Raw genomic sequence first — 21540 nt, 5'->3', positions numbered from 1 at the left:
CCAGGGTATAGGACTAGATGATATCCAAACTTCTTTTAACTTTAAAATTGAATACCTCATCAGGAAAAAAAATCCCTTTCTTTCTCCCTGCCAGAAAGTTGACCAAAAATTACCGCCAACTGGTAAGTTAGTTATTTGCAAGTATCTAGTAATACGTACTTTTTCTGTTTCCTTTTAAATGTTCTGTTTTGTTTTATCCATCTGTGATTTATTTTTCACTGTCTTTTATCCCTGTAAAACACCTTAAGTCCTTGAAAACAGCATAATTCTAGTGTGGAGTAGAGCTGATTGGACAGAATGACACATTTCACATTCGATTCTTGCTTTTAAGTGATGTAAAGAGACCAAGTAATGCAGTCTAGTAAACAGAAGCATTTGAAACTGGTCTGATGTGTCTAACAGAGTCAGGAGAAATTAATACTTTTTGTAGATTGTACACATACACACAATTAAACATATATACATATGTGTGAGGAGGCAGAGAAGAGGGAGTGGGAGAGAGTAAAAATGAAAAAGGAATCCTGATAAAAGTCAAGGTAATTCATTCTAATACTGTAGATGTAAAAATTATGAAATGTACTTTTTTCAGCCATTAAATCTATTTGCTAATGACTTTTCCTCATTTTTTAATTTTAAGGTAACAAGACTTTCCTTTAAGATACAAATACAAATAAACATTTTCTTTGACTCTGAGAATAGCTTATTTTGGCTGAGATTTTTATTTTAGAATTAGTTTTTTGATGTGTATGTTTTTCATTCTTTGGAAAGAAACATAAAATTAAATATAAGTTTAAAAATGTCTTGACTTTTTAAAAGTTTTTATTTCAATTCCACTAAGTTAACATACAGTATAATATTAGTTTCAGGTGTACAACATAGTGCTTCAGCACTTTCATACATCACCCTGTGCTCATCACAACAAATGCACTCCTTAATCCCCATCATCTAGTTCACCCATCCCCCACCTGTCTTTCCTCTGGTAACCCTCAGTTTGTTCTCTAAAAAAGAATGTGTTGACTTTTAAATTTCTGTAAGTTCCATGGCTACTTCTCAGGTTTGAATAACCTGAGAACATCCGTTTATTTTCCCTTAAGAGCAGGGAAGTTTTTTAGCTTTTTTCTGTTACAACCTGAGTTAGTTGAGAATTTCATTTTTTTCAGGGACTAAACAGAACTCTGTTCATAGAAGTTTCTCTCAATTGGTGCCCCTTTTCTCTTTAACATACACTTTACCTTTCAATGATTCAGATACACTGAGAAAGAGGCAGAGTACCTGAGCAAGTAAGTGGTGGCTAAAGAAAACAAAATTCGTTTTAGAAGTAGTCAGGTGGTCAGGGGTGAGGAAAGTTCTGTTGGTTCCCATTCTTCTCTGCCCAAATACTTTCCTAGGACTTGCCAATGTTTAAAAGCCCACAATTAGAGCTTAATGCATTCCAGAATTAGTGCTCCATGCCTCCATTGGTTTGAGCTAAACAGGAACTCTCCTTGGACTTTTTTTTTTTTTTTTTTGGGGGGGGAGCTTATTTTTTTCCAAGCAAAATAGTATTGTCTATATTAAAAATATATTAAATTAATGATATTCAAAGAAAAGGACACTTTGCTTACCTAGGATGGTTACTTCAAAATGTCCAAGGCTTAGGGCACTCTTAAAGTCCTCAAGGTTTGGGGGCCTTCCCTCTGGTGGTATGTACTTTGCAGGCTGAGAATTAAACTGCTCAGTAAGAAACTTCCTCTGCTCGAAAATAAATTTTCGTGGAATACTTTCAGGATAAACATGGCTGTAATGCAGGTGATCAATTAAGCCAAACTTTTTCTCTCTCCACAGCTGACTTTCCCACCTATCGCTCATAGTTCTTTTGGCTTTTCCTGCGGTACTGGTGCTTGCGCTTTCTTGACCTATTAAAGAAAAATGAGATAGATACAATGGACTTGCAAACTAATCAAATTAAATCATCCAGTACAAAAAAGTACAGATTAATGAGGAATAGCTTAATTAACTTTAAAAATCAAATAACCACATATAAAATGTAAATTGAAAGTCCAAAAGATAATTCTTATTAAAGAGAAGAGAGAATGAAATTCATTTCAAAATAAACTTTTCCTTCAAAATATTAGAAACTGATACTGTTTTTCTCTGTTGCTGGAATTATGAAGATTTGTAATTACCTTCCTTACATGTTTTCTGTATTTTCTAAACTCTCTTAAATAAACATATATTCCTTTTATATTCAGTGACAAATTCAAGTTAAGTCCAATTCATAACTGTTAGAGATGTGACCACCACTCACTATTGGTGGAATTTAAGCTTCAAATAAATTTTGTTAATCTTTGCTAAAAGGAGCTGAACAGACACAAAATACAGTCTTCTTCATGGATATACTCTCCTTCAAGAAAATCACTTATTATATATGATACTCCTTTCTGATCTAAATAACATGGAAAACAAAGAGGGAACTAAACTCAGATGAAAAATCCCTTCAATTCTTGATTGTTTTCTATCGTCAAGTCAATTTATCACTTACGTACAGTTTATCTAACACATTCAGTTTCTAAGGCAGAATATAATTTCTCCCCTACACATTATGACATTCATTCATTCTTTCTTTCATTCAACAAATAATTAGTGAGTACTTATTATATATATTCCAAATACTGTGCTAAAGAATTTGGTAAAATAATATTTTAATTGAATAATACACCCTAGGAGCTGAAGGCACATGACATAATCAGAAAAAATAGATATTGGAAACAGACTCTTATGTTGTCAGTTCTGCTAGCTGAGACAAGCTGACAGCAACTCTGTTCCAGAATTTAGCAAGGTTGCTGAATTGCTTCCTTGCAGGTGGCCCATGCCTTGGTGCTCATTATTATCCTAGGTTAAAGAACCATGCTAGCGCTGAAGGGGGTTTCAATAGCAAAGTTTCAATGTGATTGATACACAACTTCTGCTTTTGAAATATACCCTATTCTCACACCACTTTTTTTAAACCTCCCCAGAGATTTACTAAAAATTTCTTATGGGGTAAAGTTCTAGACTGAGTTGTAAGTGAAGATAAAAAAGTTGAATACACATTTCTTACTCTCCAAGAACTCAAACCACTGTAATATTATAAGAGTTTAATTCAAAATTCAGTTATCAACACACTTAATCTCCTATAATAATGCTTGATAACAAAAAGGATAAAAAGGTAATTGCACATGAAAAAGAATGAAATTAATCAAAGCCAAGAGAAAAACCCAGTTAACAGGATTAAACTGAGAACTGTAGAATGATTTAATCTTTTTTATTTTCTAAAATAGGCTTCCTTTCCCCAAGCTGATGAAAGTACATAATTAGAACAACAATAAGTAGCTATCACAATGACTCAAGTTATAGTGAACATTTCTGACTTATTCTAAAATATAGCATGCAAAAAACCAAGTTATAAGCTACTCCAATTTTTAAAAATTAAATAATCACACCTACCTTACAGGAAAAAAAAACCTTATGACTGACCCCATCAGGAATAAGTCAGAATATTTGCTATGCTTTGTTTGAGTATTGGCATCAAGATCTAGCAAGGTATAAATTTTTATCTGAAAAATTCCTCTGAAAATTCTGCTTTCTTTTTTATTTTAGTAACTTGGGACTGTAAGTACCTACCCTGATTATATGTTCACAATTATTACAAATGGGCAAGATCTCAATACAAGAGATACTGTCAGTCACTGTTTGTGAATGGCAAGATTTTAAAGGCAATAATTAGGAGACAAAAATACATCTAGAATTCACATTTTTCTAAAAATATGATGGAAAATTATGAACTGGAATTCTTTTATTTTTAGTTTGAATACTACTAAAATTACCATGTGAAACACATTATGTTTTTAAGCCTAATGCACAACAAAGATACAGGTTAATTACCTAAATTATGTTTTTGCATATATATGTATACATATATATATATACACACACACACATATATACATGATTATATGTTATAATCATAACTTATTTTAATAATTCATTTTACCCTAATTTCTGGTGAAAGTAGACTTATATTTTAGTGGAGAAAATTTTAGTAGAAGACCACATTAAAGTTGTGAGGTAAAAAAAACCCAACATATTATAAACATATGTATGTAAGCATGGTGATTTTGTTTCTTCACAAAATCTACTCTGAGCATTTTATTATATGGATAAAAATGATGGGCAGGGATGTATGGAGGCATTTGGGAGGGTGAGGAGCTATTTTCTTTGCCTCTCCCCCGCTTACATCAACTAACTTCAACTTGGTGTAAGAGCTACAAGGCTAGAAAAGAACAGAGTACTTTTCATTCAGTAGCAAGTATAAAATAGACTTTTTAAAAAAATGTGTAACTCAGAGGCTACCTGTAATGTTTTGTGATCTCAATAATACTGTTACTGTGATACTTAACAGTGAAAAATTGAAAGCATTTTCTCTAAGAACAGGAACAAGACAGGATGTCCTCTCTCACCACTTTTCTTCAATAGAATATTGGAAGTCTTAACCACAGCAATAAGGCAAGAAAAAAAAAGGCATCTAAATTGGAAGGGATGAAGTAAAACTGTCACCATTTGCAGATGATGTAATATATACATTCCTAAAGTCTGCACACACAAAAAAACAAAAACAAAAACGAAAACAAAAACAAAAAAACCCCACAAAAAAAACAAAAACCAGTTAGAACTATGAAACAAATTCAGTAAAGATGAAAGATACAAAGCCAATATACAGAAATGTATGGTATTTCTATACTCTAGTAACTATCAGAAAGAGAAAATTAAGAAAGCAATCTCATCTACAATTGCACCAAAAGGAAAAAAATACCTAAAAATCAATTTAACCAAGGTAGTGAAAGACCTGTACTATAAGACACTGATGAAAGAAACTGAAGATGACACAAACAAATGGAAAGATAGTCTCTGTTCATAGACTGGAAAAATATTGTTAAAATGTCCATACTACTCAAAGCAATCTACAGATTCAATGCAATCCCCATCAAAATTCTAATGGCATTTCCTACAGAGCTAAAACAAGTACTTCTAAAATTTGTATGGAACAAATAACGATCCTAAATAGCCAGGGTAATCTTTAGAGAGAATAACAAACTAAAGGTATCATACTGGCAGATTTCAAACTACAGTACAAAGCTTATAGTAATCAAAACAGTGTGGTGCTGGCATAAAAACAGACACACAGATCAATGGAAGAGAACTGAGAGCCCAGAAAGAAACCCACATATATACAGATAATTAATTTATGGCAAAGGAGCCAAGAGCATACATTGGAGGAAGGACAGCTGTTTCAATAAGTGGTGCTGAGAAAATTGGATAGCCCCATGGAAAAGATGAAACTAGACTAACTTATACCATACAGAAAAATTAACTCAAAATGCATCAAGATTTGAATGTAAGACCTGAAACCATAAAATTCCTAGAATAAAACATAGGCAGTAAGCTCCTAAGGCACTAAGACATCAGTTTAGAGATGTGTTTCTGTATCTGACTCCAAAGGCAAGGGAAGTAAAAGAAAAATAAACAAATGGGATTACATCCTACTAAAAAAGTTTTGCACAGGAAAGTAAACCATCATCAAAACAAAAAGGCAACCTACTCAATGGGAGGAGATATTTGCGTATATCCAATGAGGAATTAATATCTAAAATACAGAAAGAACTCATACAACTCAACAATAAAAAAAAAACTGATTTAAAAGGGGCAGAAGATCTGAATAGACATTTTTCCCAAAGAAGACATACAGATGGCCAATAGGCACATGAAAACAAGTTCAAACCACTAATTACTAGGAAAATGCAAATCAAAACTACAACAAAATATCACCTCAAACCTGTTGGAATGGCTATTATAAAAAAGAAAAGAGATAACTATTGGAGAAGGTGTGGAGAGAAAAGAACCCTCACATACTGTTGGTGGAAATGTAAATTAGTGTAGCTGCTAGGAAAACAACATGGAGACTTTTAAAAAAATTAATAATAGATTTATCATATAGATCTAGCTGTTCCACTTCTGGATATTTATCCAAAGAATACAACACCACTAATTTGAAAAGATATATACATTCTTATCTTCATTGTCACATCATTTACAGTAGCTCCAATAAACATCTTAGAGCATGTCTCCTTGTGTACTCAACAAATAGGTCAGAGGGTATAATATATTTAGTATTGTCAAATTACTCTCAAAAGTAGTAGTACAACATTTATATGAGAAAGGGGAGCATGACTCATTTTCTTTGAAATACACACATATCTGCTTATATTATAAAACAAACAATGGAAAAATACATTACAGAATGAATTAAAAAGTTACCTACAGTGGGTGAGAAGGAATCAGGTGCAAGGAACAGGGATAAAAGATAAACTTCTTTAAATATATATTCTTTTTCTATATTTGACTATTGAACTATGAAAATAATTCAGAAAATTAAGTATTTATTTAAAGAAATCAATCTTTAAGCATCAAAATAAAAGACATGAACCTAAATTTCTATCTACTTGATAGTATACCCATACAGAGAGAAATATCACAAGTGGCTTTAAAGAATAATAATTCATGAATCCCTAGTTGGCATTTCAAAGACAAAATAATCGCAAAACAAACAAAACAAAACTGAAATTTTTTCTAGTAAAATTGTTGTTACAAATGTTGGGGTGATTATTCTGGAACTGTTTTTATATGTGGTGAGTGAAAGCAAATAAACTACTATGTAATACTCTGATTCTATCATCTCCAGGGTCTTCAGAGCCAGGATTCTTGTAATGAAAAGAAGCTTCTTCTATCTTTATCACCTAAGTCAAAATTCTGTAGTTATGAATTTCAATTGGGTGAAAATATAAAAATGAAATGATGACATATTTTAACTAAGCAACCAACCAGTCAGCTGAGTACATTTTCAAGTTCTGTACACTGCAAAGGCCTAGAAATAATAACTAGACCAATACCAATCAATACCCATAATGCATCATCTGTAGTCTTTAGATACCAGAGCTCTGTGGAAAAATAGCTGATTCTGTCTGGAGGAGAAAATGTTCACAATGAACGTGGATATACTTTGTCAAACCAGTTATCAAAAAGCTATTAAAACAATTAGAGTCATATCAAAAGGACTCATAAGCAAATTTTAAGAGTTTCGTACTAGCCAAAGACAAAATAGCATGACCAGCAATGAGTACGGTAATTGCAACAGAAAGAAACACATCAAATATATTTAAATCTATGAGTTCATAGCATTATTAAAAATACCAACAATGAAAAACTAGTAGGTGATCTTTGGAAAATTCTAGGGATCCAACCCATTACTTTGAAAATTGCTAAAGAGAAAGAATCAAGCATCTATTCTGCCTTTCCTCAATGAACTGTACATCTTAGTAACCAAATAATAAATTAGAAGTTTTTCCTTATAAGGCTATTTCAGTTACTAAATGAAGAAGGAGTGATAGAATTAGGTTATGACCATTTCACAGCCTCTTATGAATTAATGGACCTCAGCATTTATTATCAGCAGCCACTAACAATATCAAGAAACAACAAAACTTTATGAGTTGAGCAAAATGGCAGAATAGGCAGCTTAAAGCTTCCATTCCCCCCGCCCCAGAAACATTAAAAAAATATGTAGAAACTGTCAGAAATTACTTTGTCAGAAATCTAGAAAACAATCAAATGTTTACAGCAACAAAGTGAATGCCAAATCTAGAAAAAGTTCACCTGCAGAGTACCGGAGTGGCTCAGTCAGTTAAGCGTCTGCCTTTAGCTCAAGCCAGGATCTCAGGGTCCTGAGATTGAACCTCCCATCTGGCTCCCTGCTCAGCAGGAAGTCTGCTTTTCCCTCTCCCTCTGACCTTCCACCCAATTGTTTTATCTCTCTCAAATAAATAAGTTATATCTTTTAAAAAAGAAAAATACTAGGAAAACTTTGGGGCATTTTTACTTGCCTTTGTCCCACCCTCTCCCCAGCAGGGTAGGATTCCTGAAGAAGGCAACCTGCATTTCCTAGTATGGGACCCTGGTACAAGATTCTAGAGGAAGCAGAGCAGATATTATTCACAAATTATTGTGTTTTCTGTTCTAACATGTCTGGAAGATTTCTGAAGGACTAATACAAGACTTCTGTCTCTGTTTCACCTAATCTGGAACTCAAGCAGGCTGGAATAGCAGCAGTCATTGCTGGAAAACATTAGAATGTAGACAGAGAACCCACAGACACCTGGGGCAGAAGATTACAGTTGAGACATAAACACGTTAAGGCCAGAGAGGAAAAAGCCAGGGACAACATTTTGTTGGGAAATTGGTGTATTCAAAAGCATTCCTGTATCTTGGGAAATTTAGAAAGCCAAGTGCACACTCAGGTTAAGATGCATATGCAAAAAAGACCTCAAAATGGATGAAAGATCTCAATGTGAGATAAAGAATCCATCAAAATCCTAGAGGAAAACATTGGCAATAACTTCTTCAACATCAGCCACATCAACTTCTTTCAAGACACGTCTCCAAAGGCAAGGGAAACAAAAGCGAAAATGAACTTTTGGGACTTTGTCAAGATGAAAACCTTCTACACAGCAAAGTAAACAGTCAACAAAACAAAGAGGCAACCCATGGAATGGGAGAAGATATTTGCAAATGACACAACAAACAAAGGGCTGATATCCAAGATCTATAAAGAACTTCTCAAACTCAATACCCAAAAAACAAATAATCAAGTCAAAAAATGGGCAGAAGACATGAGCAGACACTTTTCCAAAGAAGACATACAAATGGCTAACAGATACATGAAAAAGTGCTCATCATTAGCCATCAGGGAAATTCAAATCAAAACCACACTGAGATACCACCTTACACCAGTTAGAATGGCAAAAATCAACAAGGCAAGAAACAGGAAGTGTTGACTAACATGTGGAGAAAGGGGAACCCTTGTACACTGTTGGTGGGAATGCAAGTTGGTGCGGCCACTTCAGAAAACAGTGTGGAAGTTCCTCAAAAAACTAAAAATAGAGCTACCCCATGACCCAGCAGTTGCACTACTGGGTATTTACCCCCATATACAGATGTAATGAAAAGAAGGGCCATATGCACCCCAAAGTTCATGGAAGCAATGTCCACAATATCCAAAATGTGGAAAGAGTCAAGATGCACTTCAACAGACGAATGGATAGAGAAGATGTGGTCCATAAATGCAATGGAATATTACTCAGCCATCAGAAAGGATGAATACTCAGCTTTTGCATCAACATAGGTGGGACTGGAAGAGATTATTCTAAGTGAAATAAGTCAAGCAGAGAAAGTCAATTATCATGTGGTTTCACTTATTTGTGGAACATAAGGAATAGCATGGAGAATATTAGGAGAAGGAAGGGAAAAATGAAGGAGGGGGGGTATCAGAAGTTGGGGACAAACCATGAAAGACTATGGACTCTAAGAAACAAACTGAGGGATTCAGAGGGGAAGGGAGTGGGGGGATGGGTTAGCCTGGTGATGGATATTAAGGAGGGCATGTATTGCATGGAGCACTGGGTATTATAGGCAAACAATGAGTCATGGAACACTACATCAAAAACTAATGATATACTGTATGGTGACTAACATAACATAATACAAAAATTTTAAAAAAAGAAAACGAAAATGTGTAAGCCAAGGATTCTATATCCAACAAAACTGTCCTTCAAAAATGAAAGAGAAATTAAGGCATTAGAAAATTAACAAAAGCTGGAGGACCTACCCCACAAAAAATGCTAACAGGAGTCCTTCAGGTTGACATGAAAGGACACTAGGCAGTAACTTGAAGCTTTATTTAGAAATAAAAATCTCTACTAAAAGTAACTACATGGGCAAATATAAAAGCTGGTATAATTGCATTTTTAGTTTGTAGCTCCACTTTTTTTTACATAAAAACAAACATCTATAAAACAAAATATAATTATAAATCATGTTATAGAGCACACAATGTATATAGATGTAATATGTGATAACAAGAACGTAAATGCGTGGGATGTGAGAGCTGTATAGGAACACAATTTTTATATGCTTTGGAACTTAACATTGACATCAATTCAAACTACATTGTTATAAATTTAGAATATAAAATTTAACCCCCATGGCAACCACAAGTAAAATATCTAAAATATATAAACAAAATAAAATGTGAAGGAAATCAAACCAAGTCACTATAAAAAAATCTACTCAACATAAAAGAAGGCAGTAATAGAGGAAATGAGGGGCAAAAAAGTATAAGAGAAACTGAAAACAACAAATGGCACAAACATGTCCTTTTGTATCAAAAATTACATTAAATTCTACAAACGCAGAGACTGGAAAGTGAGAAAAAAAACAGGCAAAGAGATGCTGCCTATAAGAGACTCAATTTAGCTTCCAGGACACCAATAAACTGAAAGTAATGGAGTAGAAAAAGCTATTTTATGCAAATCGTAACCAAAGGGGAGCTGAGATAGCCATAATAATATAGGACAAACTAAAATTAAAATAAAAAAAACTGTTACAAGAGAAAAGGGAGAACATTATATGTTGATAGGAGTCAATTTATCAAAAAGATATAACTATAAATTAATATGCACCTAAAAACACAGTCCCAAAGTATGTGGAAAAGAACTTTTACAGAACTGAAGGAAGAAATAGTTCTACAATAATAGTGGGTGACTTTGGTATAGCACTTTGAATAATGGATGAATATCTACAGAGAAGGTGAATAAGGAAAGACAGGTACAGACAACACTATAAAACAACTGGAACATATATGGGGAGATGGAGAGGAGAAGGGAGTTGAGGGAAATTGGAAGGGGAGGTGAACCATAAGAGACTATGGACTCTGAAAAACAATCTGAGGGTTTTGGAGGGGCGGGGGTGGGAGGTTGGGGGATCGAGGTGGTGGGTATTAGAGAGAGCACGGATTGCATGGAGCACTGGGTGTGGTGCAAAAATAATGAATACTGTAACGCTGAAAAAATAAAAAATTTAAAAAAAAGAAAAAAATCACAAAGGAAATTAAAACTACCTGGAGATGAGTGAAAATAAAAATACAACATAAAACTTACAGAATGCAGTGAAAATGCTATCAGAGGGAAATTTATAGCTGAAATAGTAGAATTAAAAAAGAAGATCTCAATTCAACTACCTAACATTATACTTTAAGGAATGAGAAACATAGAAAATTAAAGTCAAAGTTAAGAGAAGGAAATAATGATGCTTAAAACAGATATAAATGAAATGGAGGATAGAAAAATAATAGAATCTGTGAAACAAGAAGTTCATCATTTGAAAGATCTACAGAATTGTTCTTTACCTAGACTGACTCCCTAAAGAAGAGAGAAAACACAAATAATTAACATCAGAAATGAAAATGGGATTTATTACAGAAATAGAAAATATTAGAATACTATGAACAGTCATATGCTAACAAATTAGATAACCTAGATGAAATAGAGAAATTCCTAGAAATAAATTACCTAAACTTGCTCAAGAAGAAATAGAAAATCTCCAGAGATCTATAACAAGAGACTGAATGGGTACTCAAAAATCTCCCAAACAAGAGAAGACCAACATCAGATGGCTTCAATGGTGAATTCTATCAAACATTTAAAGAATTAATGCCAAACCATCTCAAAAATCTTCCAAAAAATAGAAGATGAGAGAATACTTCCTAAGTCATTTTATGAGGGCAGTATTACCCTGATATCAGTATTACCCTGATACTAAGGTCAGATAAAAAAAATCACTAGAAAAGGAAATGGCAGACTAACATATCTTAAGAATATGATGCATAAATACTCAACAAAATCCTAGCAAATCAATTTCAATAACTTCTTAAAAAGATTATATACCATGACCAAGTACGATCTAGCCAAGAAATGGAAGGTAGTTCAACAAAAAAAGATCAGTAAATATAATACATCACATCAATAGAATGAAGGTAGTACCACATAATCATCTTATCTGGTACCAAAAAAGGCATCTGAGCGCTTGAGTTGGAAGGCACATGTGGGACGAGCACATTCCCTAGCTGAATGGACAATGTGTTCCAGAATGGCTTAAATTATCAGAAATAAGAACACTATTAACTAGAAGTTAATAATTAATAAACCAGTAAGGTTTCTGATAAGTCCTGCCAAGACATACATTCCAGAAAGGAGAAAGAAGATGGCAGCAGAGTAGTAGGACCCTACACATATCTTGTTCCATGAACACAACTACATAACCATGAAATTAGCCTAAGTACCCCATAAATAGACCTGAAGACTGACAGAGCAAACTCCATAAGTAATGGGAAAGAAGAAGCCACACCAAAAATGGAGCAGAAGACATGACTGGCTTTGGTAATGTACAGAAGTCAGAAATTTAGACAAAATGCTAAGATGGAGGAATCTTGTTCCAAATGATGGAACAAGGTAGGGCCGTGGCCAGAGATCTAAGTGAAACAGATATAAGTAACATGCCTGATGGAAAATTTAATGTAATAATCATAAGGATATCCACTGGGCTTGAGAAAAAACTAGAAGACATCAGTGATACCCTTACTACAGAGAAAAAAACAGTTAAAAAAGAATCAATCTGAAATGAAGAATATATTAAATGAGATTGAAAATAGGCTTGATGCAATGAGCATTAGGCTGGAAGAGACAGAGGAATGAATTAGTGACCTAGAAGACAAAATAATGGAAAATAACGAAGCTGAAAAAGAGGGAGAAAGAAGAATCATGCAACAAGAGAACAGGCTTAGGGAACTCAGTGACTCCATCAAACATAATAACATTTGTATTATAGGCGTCGCAGAAGAAGAGAGAGAAAGTGGGGAAGATAATTTATTTCAAGAATAGCTGAAACTTCCCTAATCTGGAGAAGGAAACAGACATCCAGATCCAGGAAGTACAACAACACCCATCAAAATCAATAAAAACAGGCCAACACTAAGACATATTGTAATTAAGTTGGCAAAATATAGTGAGACAGAAAAAAATCTTAAAAACAGCAAGACAAAAGAAGTTTGTTTTAAGTTCCCTTAACTTAAAAGGGAAAACCCACAAGGCTAGCTGGAGATTTCTCAATAGAAACTTGGCGAAACAGAAGGGAGTGGCATAATATATTCAAAGTACTGAATAGGAAAAATCTGCAGTCAAGACTACTCTATTCAGCAAGGCTATAATTCAGAATAGGAGAAATAGTTTCCCATACAAACAAAAACTAAAGGAGTTTGTGAGCACTAAACCAGCCCTTCAAGAATATTAAAGGGTACTCTGAGTAGAAGGGAAAGACAAAAATTGACAAAGACAAGAAAGGAATAGAGAAAATCTCCACGAACAATGACAAAACAAGTAATAAAATGGCACTAAATACATATCTGTCAATAATTACTTTGAATATAAATGAACTAAATGCTCTTATCAAAAGATACGGGTGTCAGAATATATTAAAAACAACAAGACCCACCTATATGCTGTCTATAAGAGAATCATTTTAGTCCTAAAGACAGCTGCAAATTGAAAGTGAAGATATGGAGAAATATTTATCATGCAAACGAATATCAAAAGAAAGTCAGAGTAGCAATATGTATCTTGGAAAATCTAGACTTTAAACCAAAGACTGCAACATGAAATGAAGAAGGGCAGCATACATAATAAAAGGGACAATACAATAAGAAGATATAACAATTCTAAATATTTATGCACCCAACATGGGAGCACTCAAATATATAAAACAATTAATAATAAAGGAGCTAATTGATAATAATATGATTATAGTAGGGGACTTTAATACCTCACTTATATCAATGGACAGATTATCTAAACAGAAAATCAACAAGGAAACAGTGACTTAAAATGACACACTGGACTTCACAGATATATTCAGAACATTCCATATTAAAATAGCAGAATATACATTCTGTTCAAGCGTACATGGGTCGTTCTCCATAATAGATTACATATTAGGTCATAAATCAGGCCTCAAAAAGTAGAAAAAAACTGAAATCATACCATGCATCTTTTCTGACCACAACATTATGAAACAAGAAGTCAACTACAAGAAAAGATTTGGAAAGACCACAAATACATGGAGGTTAAATAGCATGCTATTAAACAATAAATGGGTCAACCAGGAAATCAGAAAACAAATTTAAAAATACAGGGAAACAAATGAAAATTAAAACCCAATGGTCCAAATCCTTTAGGACACAACAAAAGCTGTCCCAAGAGGGAACTTACAGCAATACTAGGCCTACCTCAAGAACCAAGAAAAATCTCAAATAAACAACTGAGACTTACACCTAAAGGAGCTAGGAAAAAAGCAACAAATTGAGCCTAAAGCCAGAGAAGGAAGGATATATAACCTTTATTATATAAAGGTTAGAGCAGAAATAAATGATACAGAATCTAAAAAAAAAAAAAAAAAAAACCCTAAGAGAACGGATCAGCAAAACCAGGAGTTGGTTTATTGAAAAAGTAATAAACCTCTAGCCATACTTATCAAAAAGAAAAGAGAAAGGACCCAAATAAAATCATAAAAAACAGAGAAGAAATGAAAACCAATTCCACAGAAATATAAACAATTATAAGAAAATATTATGAAAAACTATATGCTATGAAAGAATTTGAAGATGACACAAAGAAATGGGAAGATATTACATACTCATGGATTGGAAGAACAAATATTGTTAAAATGTCTATACTACCCAAAACAATTGAGAGATTTAATGCAATCTGTATCAAAATACCAACAGCATTTTTCACAGAAATAGAATAAACAATCCCAAAATTTGTGTGGAATCACAAAAGACTTTGGATAGGCAAAGAAACCTTGAAATAGAAAAAAAAGCTGGAGGCACACAATTCCAGACCTCAAGTTATATTACAAAGCTATAGTGATCAAAATAGTATGGTATGAGCACAAAAATAGAAACATAGATCGATGGAACAAAATAGAAAACCAAGACAGGAACCCATAACTACATGGTCAATTAATCTTTGACAAAACAGGAAAGACTATCCAATGGGAAAAAGACAGTCTCTTCAACAAATAGTGTTGGGGAAACTGGACAAGGAACATGCAAAATAATGAAACTGGACTACTTTCTTATACCATAACAAAAATAAACTAAAAATGGGTTAAAGATCTAAATATGAGATCTGTAACCATAAAAATCCTAGAGGAGAACACAGGCAGCAGCCTCTTTGACCCCAGCTGTAGCAACTTCTTACTAGACACATTGCTGGAAGCAAGGGAAACAAAAGCAAGAATAAACAATTGGGACTATGTCCAAATTAAAAGCTTCTGCACCACGAAGGAAAGAACCAACAAAACTAAAAGGAAACCTATGGAATGGAAGAAGATATTTGCAAATGACATGTCTGATAAAAGATTAGTATCCAAAATATATAAAGAACTTACACAACTCAACAACTAGAAAATGAATAACCCAATTAAAAATGGGCAAAAAACATGAATAGACATTTTTCCAAAGAAGACATAGAGATGGTCAATAGACATGAAAAGATGCTCAGCATCACTCATCATTGGGGAATTAGATATTAAAACTATAATGTGATATCACCTCATACCTATAGGAATGACTAAAATCAATTACAGAAGAAACAACAGATCTTGGTGAGGATGTAGAGAAAGGGGAACCTTGTTATGTTGTTGGTGCGAATGCAAACTGGTACAGCCCCTGTGGAAAGTAGTATGGAGTTTCCTCAAAGAGTTAAAAATAGAACTATTGTACAACCCAACAATTGCACTACTAGGTATTTACTCAAAGAATACAAAAATACTAACTGAAAGGGATTTATGTCCCCTGATGTTTATAGTGACATTATCTATAATATCCAAATTATGGGAGCAGCCCAAGTGCCCATCCACTGATGAAGGCATAAGGAAGATGTGGTGCGTGCATGCGTGGGTGTGCATGCATGTGCACGTGCTTACACACACAATGGAATATTACTCAGCCATAAAAAAGAATGAAATCTTGCCATTTGCAATGACATGGATAGAGTTAGAGAGTATTATCCTAAGCAAAATTAGTCAGAGAAATATAAATACAATATGATTTCATTCATATGTGGAATTTAAGAAACCAAACAAATGAGCAAATGAGAAAAAAGCGAGTGAGAGGCAAACCATGAAAGAGACTCTTAAGTATAGAGAACAAACTGATGGCTGTTGGAGGGGAGGGGAGGGGTGGGGATGGGTGAAATAAGACAGGGGTTAAAAATTGCTCATATTGTAATAAGCACCATGTGTTCTATGGAAGTGCTGAATCACTGTTCTGTACAACTGAAACTATTATTACGTTGTATGTTAACTTACTGGAACTTAAGTAAAAACTAAAAAAAAAGGCATCTGACAAAATCTAATACCTGTTCATCATTTAAAAAAAACTCAGAAAAATAGCAGTATCTACTGGAATTTCCTCAGCATGAAAATAGGCTTTTATAAAAACTGCACAGCTAAAATAATACTCAATGATAAAGTCTGAAAGCTTTCCTCCTAAGTACAGAAACAAAATAGGGATGTCCACTTTCACCACTGCTATTCATCATTGTAGTGGAAGTTCTATTCAAATAAATTAGATAAGGAAAAGAAATAAAATGAATCCATATTAAAAAGGAAGAAATAAAATGACCTCTGTATGCATATGACATAATCTCATGTATACAAAATCTGCAAGAATCTGCAGGAAAGCAACTAGAGCTAATAAACCAGATCATAATATATGTAGATTACAAGATCAACGCACACAAGTTAGATGAGTTTCTATGAACCAACAATAACTAATCTGAATAGGAAATTAAGAAAGCAAATCCAGTATAATAGTAACCAAAAGAATAAAATACCTAGGAATAAATTTGAGCAATAAGATAAAAGATGTGTGTACTAAAGACTATAAAACATCGATGAAATAAAATTAAGAATACACAAACAAAAAGAAAGATATTCGTGGACTGGAAACCTTAATATTATTACTTGATCAATATTATCTAAAGTGGTCTACATATTCAATTCAATCCCTATCAAAATTTCAAGGGTGTATTTTGCAGAAATGCTAAAAAATGATCCATAAATTCATATGAAATTATAAGGAGTCCTGAATGCTAAAACAATCTTGAATAAACATAACAAAGTTGAAGGGCTCACATATCCCAATTTCAAAACTTAGTACAAAGCTACAGTAATCAAAATAATGTGATCCTGGTTGGCATAGGGCCAGACATATAGACCAATAGAATAGAACTGAGAGTCTAGAAAGAAACACATACAATCTATGGCCATTTGATTTTCAAAAAGGGTATCAAGCCTTAAAATTCTTAAAAGAATTGTCTTTTCTGTAAGTGGGATGGTGACAACTGAATTTCCACATACCAAAGAATAAAGCTGGACCCCTATTCCACAGCATATAGAAAATTAACTCAAAACAAAATATTTAGGTTATATTCCTACATTTAGGACCAAAACCTAAATATATGAGCTAGATCTATAAAACACATAGAAGTAAACAGGAGTAAATCTTCATGATCTTGGATTTGACAATGGAATATTAGATAAAACACTAAAATCATGAGATTGAAAGAAATATTTAATAAAGTATTGATAAAGTATGTAAAAAAAGAAAAACTGATAAATTATACTTCATTAAAATAAACAAAAGTAAATGATGAAGGATGTATTTTACCTTGTTGATGAGTTGGACTTTATTTTACAGATGGTAGGATGTGTGTGAAATGTTTTAAGCAAGAAATATGAACTGGTTTTTAGTGTTTTGAAAAGATTGCTTTGGTGCAATCTTTTGTAGAGAATGGATTTAAATGCCTCTTCTTATTACCGAAGTTTAGGAATTTTTATTCTGTCACTATTTTATTGTTTAATTGTCATAAGTAAACATTGATATGTGTAAAAAAACTCATTTTTGCATCATGGGACATTATCAGGGAAGTGAAAATAAAACATATAAAATAGAAGAAAACATTTGCAAATCATATATCTGAGAAGGCTTTAATATGCAGAATAAAAAAACCCAAATCCAACAACAAAAAGGCAAACAACTCAATTAAAAAACTAGCAAAGGAAGCCAATGTACATCTCTTCAATGAAGACATAAAAATGCCTAAAAAGCCCTTGAAAAGATGCTCAACATTATTAGATATCAGTGAAATACAAATCAAAATCACAATGGTATTTCACTTCTCACTAACCAGAATGGCTATAATAAAAAAAGAAAAGAGACAGAGAGAGAAAGAGAGAGGGGGAAAAGAAAATAAATTCTGGAAAGGATTGAGAGAAATTAGAGCCCTCATACATTCTTAATGGGAATGTATAATGCTGCAGCTGCTATGGAAAATAGTTTGGCAGCTCCTCAAAATTTAACAAGTAATTATCATAGGACCCAGCAATTCTACTTCTAGGTATATACTCAAAAGAATTGGAAACAGGGACCCAAACAAATACCTGTTCAATGTTCATAGCAGCATTATTCACAATAGTTAAAAAGTGGAAACAACTCCAGTGTCCTTCAACAGATAAATGGATTAACAAAATGTGGCATGTATATATGTGTGTGTGTGTATGTGTGTGTAAATATTATTCAGCCATAAAAAGGAATGAAGTGCTGATACACACTAAAACATGCATGAACCTTGAAAACATGCTAAGTGAAATAAGTAGACACAAAGAACAAATATTGTAGATGTGGCACATATATACAATGAAATATTACTCAGCCATCAGAAAGAATGAAATATTGCCATTTGCAATGACATGGATGGAGCTAGAGTATAGTATATAATGCTAAATGAAATAAGTTAGTCAGAGAAAGAAAAATACCTTATGATCTCACTCATATGTGGAATTTAAGAAACAAAACAGATGAACATATTGGAGGGGAAAAAAGTATGGAGGGAAACAAACTGTAAGAGACTCTTAATGATAGAGAACAAACTGAGGGTTGATGGAGGGAAGTGGGTAGGGAATGGGCTAGATGGGTGATTTGAGAGAGAGCACAAGCCTGGGGGGAGCCTCCTGCTGAGCAGGGAGCCCAATGTGGGGCTCCATCCCAGGACCCCAGGATAATGACCTGAGCCAAAGGCAGATGCGTAACTGACTGAGCCACCCAGGCTCTCTTAAAGTGGGTCTTTTTCAGATGGTATATAGCTGGGTCTTAAGTTTTTATCCAATATGATAATCTCTGCTTTTTTATTGGGGTGTTCATACTATTTACTTTAATGTAATTAACAAATGATGGGGCTTCAGTTTGTCATTTTGCTATTTTTTTCTATTTGACTCATTTGCTCTTTATGCTCCTTTTTCTCTTGTCCTGCCTTCTCTTGGATTGACTAAAAAAATAATTCCATTTCGCTTTACCATTGACTTACTAGCTATGGTTTTTTTTAGGGTTTGCTATAAGATTTATAATATACAACTTTGATTTATTACATCCAAGTGATGTTATGCCACTTTGTGCATATAGTCTAAGAACTTTGTAATGGTTTATCTCCATATCCTCTCTTGCTTTTGTGCTCTTGTCATACATTTCACTTCCATATAAACTACAAAGTTTATATTTTTATTATTTTTCATCTAAGAGATTAAAATTGAGAAAATTTATTTATTGTACTTGTACCTTTACTATTTCTGGTACTTTACCTTATTTAGATCTAAATTTCCACCTGTATTATTATTTTTCTGCCTGAAGAACTTCCTTTATTATTTTTCATTGTGCAGGTCTGGTCGTGAATCCTCTCAGCTTCTGTTTTGATCTTTATTTTGTCTATTTTTAAAAGATACATTCACTGTGCATAGAACTCTAGGTTTACAAGTCTTTTCTTTTTATTGTCTTTTGGATAATATACTTTCTGAAGAGAAATCTATTGTTGTATTTGTCTTTGTTCCTCTGTGTATAATGTGTCTTTTTTCTTTTCCCTTTGTCTTCTTTTAAGATTGTTTTTTTATCACTGGTTTTCATCAATATATCTGTGCTTGCCTATTGAATAACTTTTTTGTCTCCTTGTTCTTTTACTTTAAGAGAGGAGTGTGCTATGATTGCTCCTTTTAAATCTACTGGGTTGGGACGCCTGGGTGGCTCAGTCCCTTAAGCCTCTGCCTTTGGTTTGGGTCATGATCCCAGGGTCCTGGGATGAAGTCTGCCTTCTCCCTCTCCCTCTGCCTGCTCCCCCTGCTTGTGTAAACACACACACACACACACACACACACACACACACTCTCTCTCTCTCTCTCTCTCTCTCTGACAAGTAAATACAATCTTGAAATAAAAAAATAAATCTACTGGGCTATTTACATTTTGAGGTTATATTTTTAGATGTATACATTCCTGGTTTTTATTATCTTCTGGGTAGAATGTCACTTTTTTCATTCTATATTGTTTTCTTTATCTTTACTTACAGTTTCTGCTTCATATTTTATCTCATATTAATATTGCTATACCACATTTCCTTAGGAGAAGTCAGGTATAATTTTTGCCATTCCTTTGTTTTCAACCTTTCTATATAAATTTGCTTAAGTGTCTCTTATCATAGCATATAACTAGATCAAATTTTAAAACTGATACCTGAAAGTTTAACATGTTTACATTTATTGAAATTATTGTCATATTTGGAATTATTTCAGTTATATTATTTTGTTTTTTTCCTAACCATGCTTTTTCCTTTTTTTCCTTCCTTTCCACCTTCCATTGTCCTGATTAAATTTTCACAATTCCATTTTTCTGTGCTGCTGCTTTGAAAGTTATACCCTCTATACCTACTCTTTTAGCATGTCCTTAAAATTCTGAATGTCATGTTTGAATTTACAAAGCCTAGAGTTCATCAATCACTACTTTTCTCCATAAAGATATAGTAACTTAGGAATGCTTTAATTCTCATTTTCCTACCCATCTTATTTTAAATAGCATTTTACTTTTACTTTATTTCAAATCCCATTAAATTATTTACCATTGTTATTAATTTTTACTGCTTGTTTTTATTTATATTTACCAATATTTTACCAACTTCATTGCTCACCATTTCTTCTTGCATTTTAATACATCTTTTTGGTTTCATTTTACTTCTTTCAAAATCCTTTAGTAACTCACTTATCAAGACAATATGAATAATAAATTTCACTGTCTCTGAATATCTAAAAATATGTTTATTTCACCCTCAAAATTCATTTAAACATAGAATTCTAGGTTGGAAAATATTTTCTTTCAACATTTTGCAAAGATATTATTCCATTATTTAAGGCATCTATTGTTGTTGACAAGAAAATTTCCAGTCTAATTATATTTCTTTTGTAGATAAATAGGCATTTTCTTTCTGGCAGTTTTTAAGATATTTACTATCTGTGATGCTGTGCAGGTTCACTATGATAGGTCTGCTTATAGATTTATTTAATTCTCATGCTTAGGATTCTTTGTGATCCTTCAACCTAATGATGCATATATACCCTTAATTTTGAAAATATACCTCTTCAAATATTGCTTCTTCCTCATTATCTCTAGTTTGTCCTCCTGGAACTTTCATTAGA

General features: G+C 33.2%; 1 protein-coding gene across 3 annotated transcripts in view; it reads right to left on the bottom strand.

Annotated features, from left to right (window-relative positions):
- RADX (RPA1 related single stranded DNA binding protein, X-linked) overlaps positions 1-21540 on the bottom strand; it is a 67720-nt gene that overhangs the window by 12996 nt on the left and 33184 nt on the right. For all 3 annotated transcript variants that reach the window (XM_032837071.1, XM_032837072.1, XM_032837073.1), the window contains exon 12: positions 1605-1895. In XM_032837071.1, the coding sequence (XP_032692962.1) occupies positions 1605-1895 (291 nt within the window). The remainder of the gene's footprint in view (positions 1-1604; positions 1896-21540) is intronic.

The sequence above is a fragment of the Lontra canadensis genome, unplaced genomic scaffold (assembly GCF_010015895.1).
Source record: "Lontra canadensis isolate GAN:19392208 unplaced genomic scaffold, GSC_riverotter_1.0 scaffold96, whole genome shotgun sequence".
Classification (NCBI taxonomy): Eukaryota; Metazoa; Chordata; class Mammalia; order Carnivora; family Mustelidae; genus Lontra; species Lontra canadensis.
The sequence above is the reverse complement of the archived record's forward strand: the minus strand, read 5'-3'. Positions and strand labels throughout refer to the sequence as shown.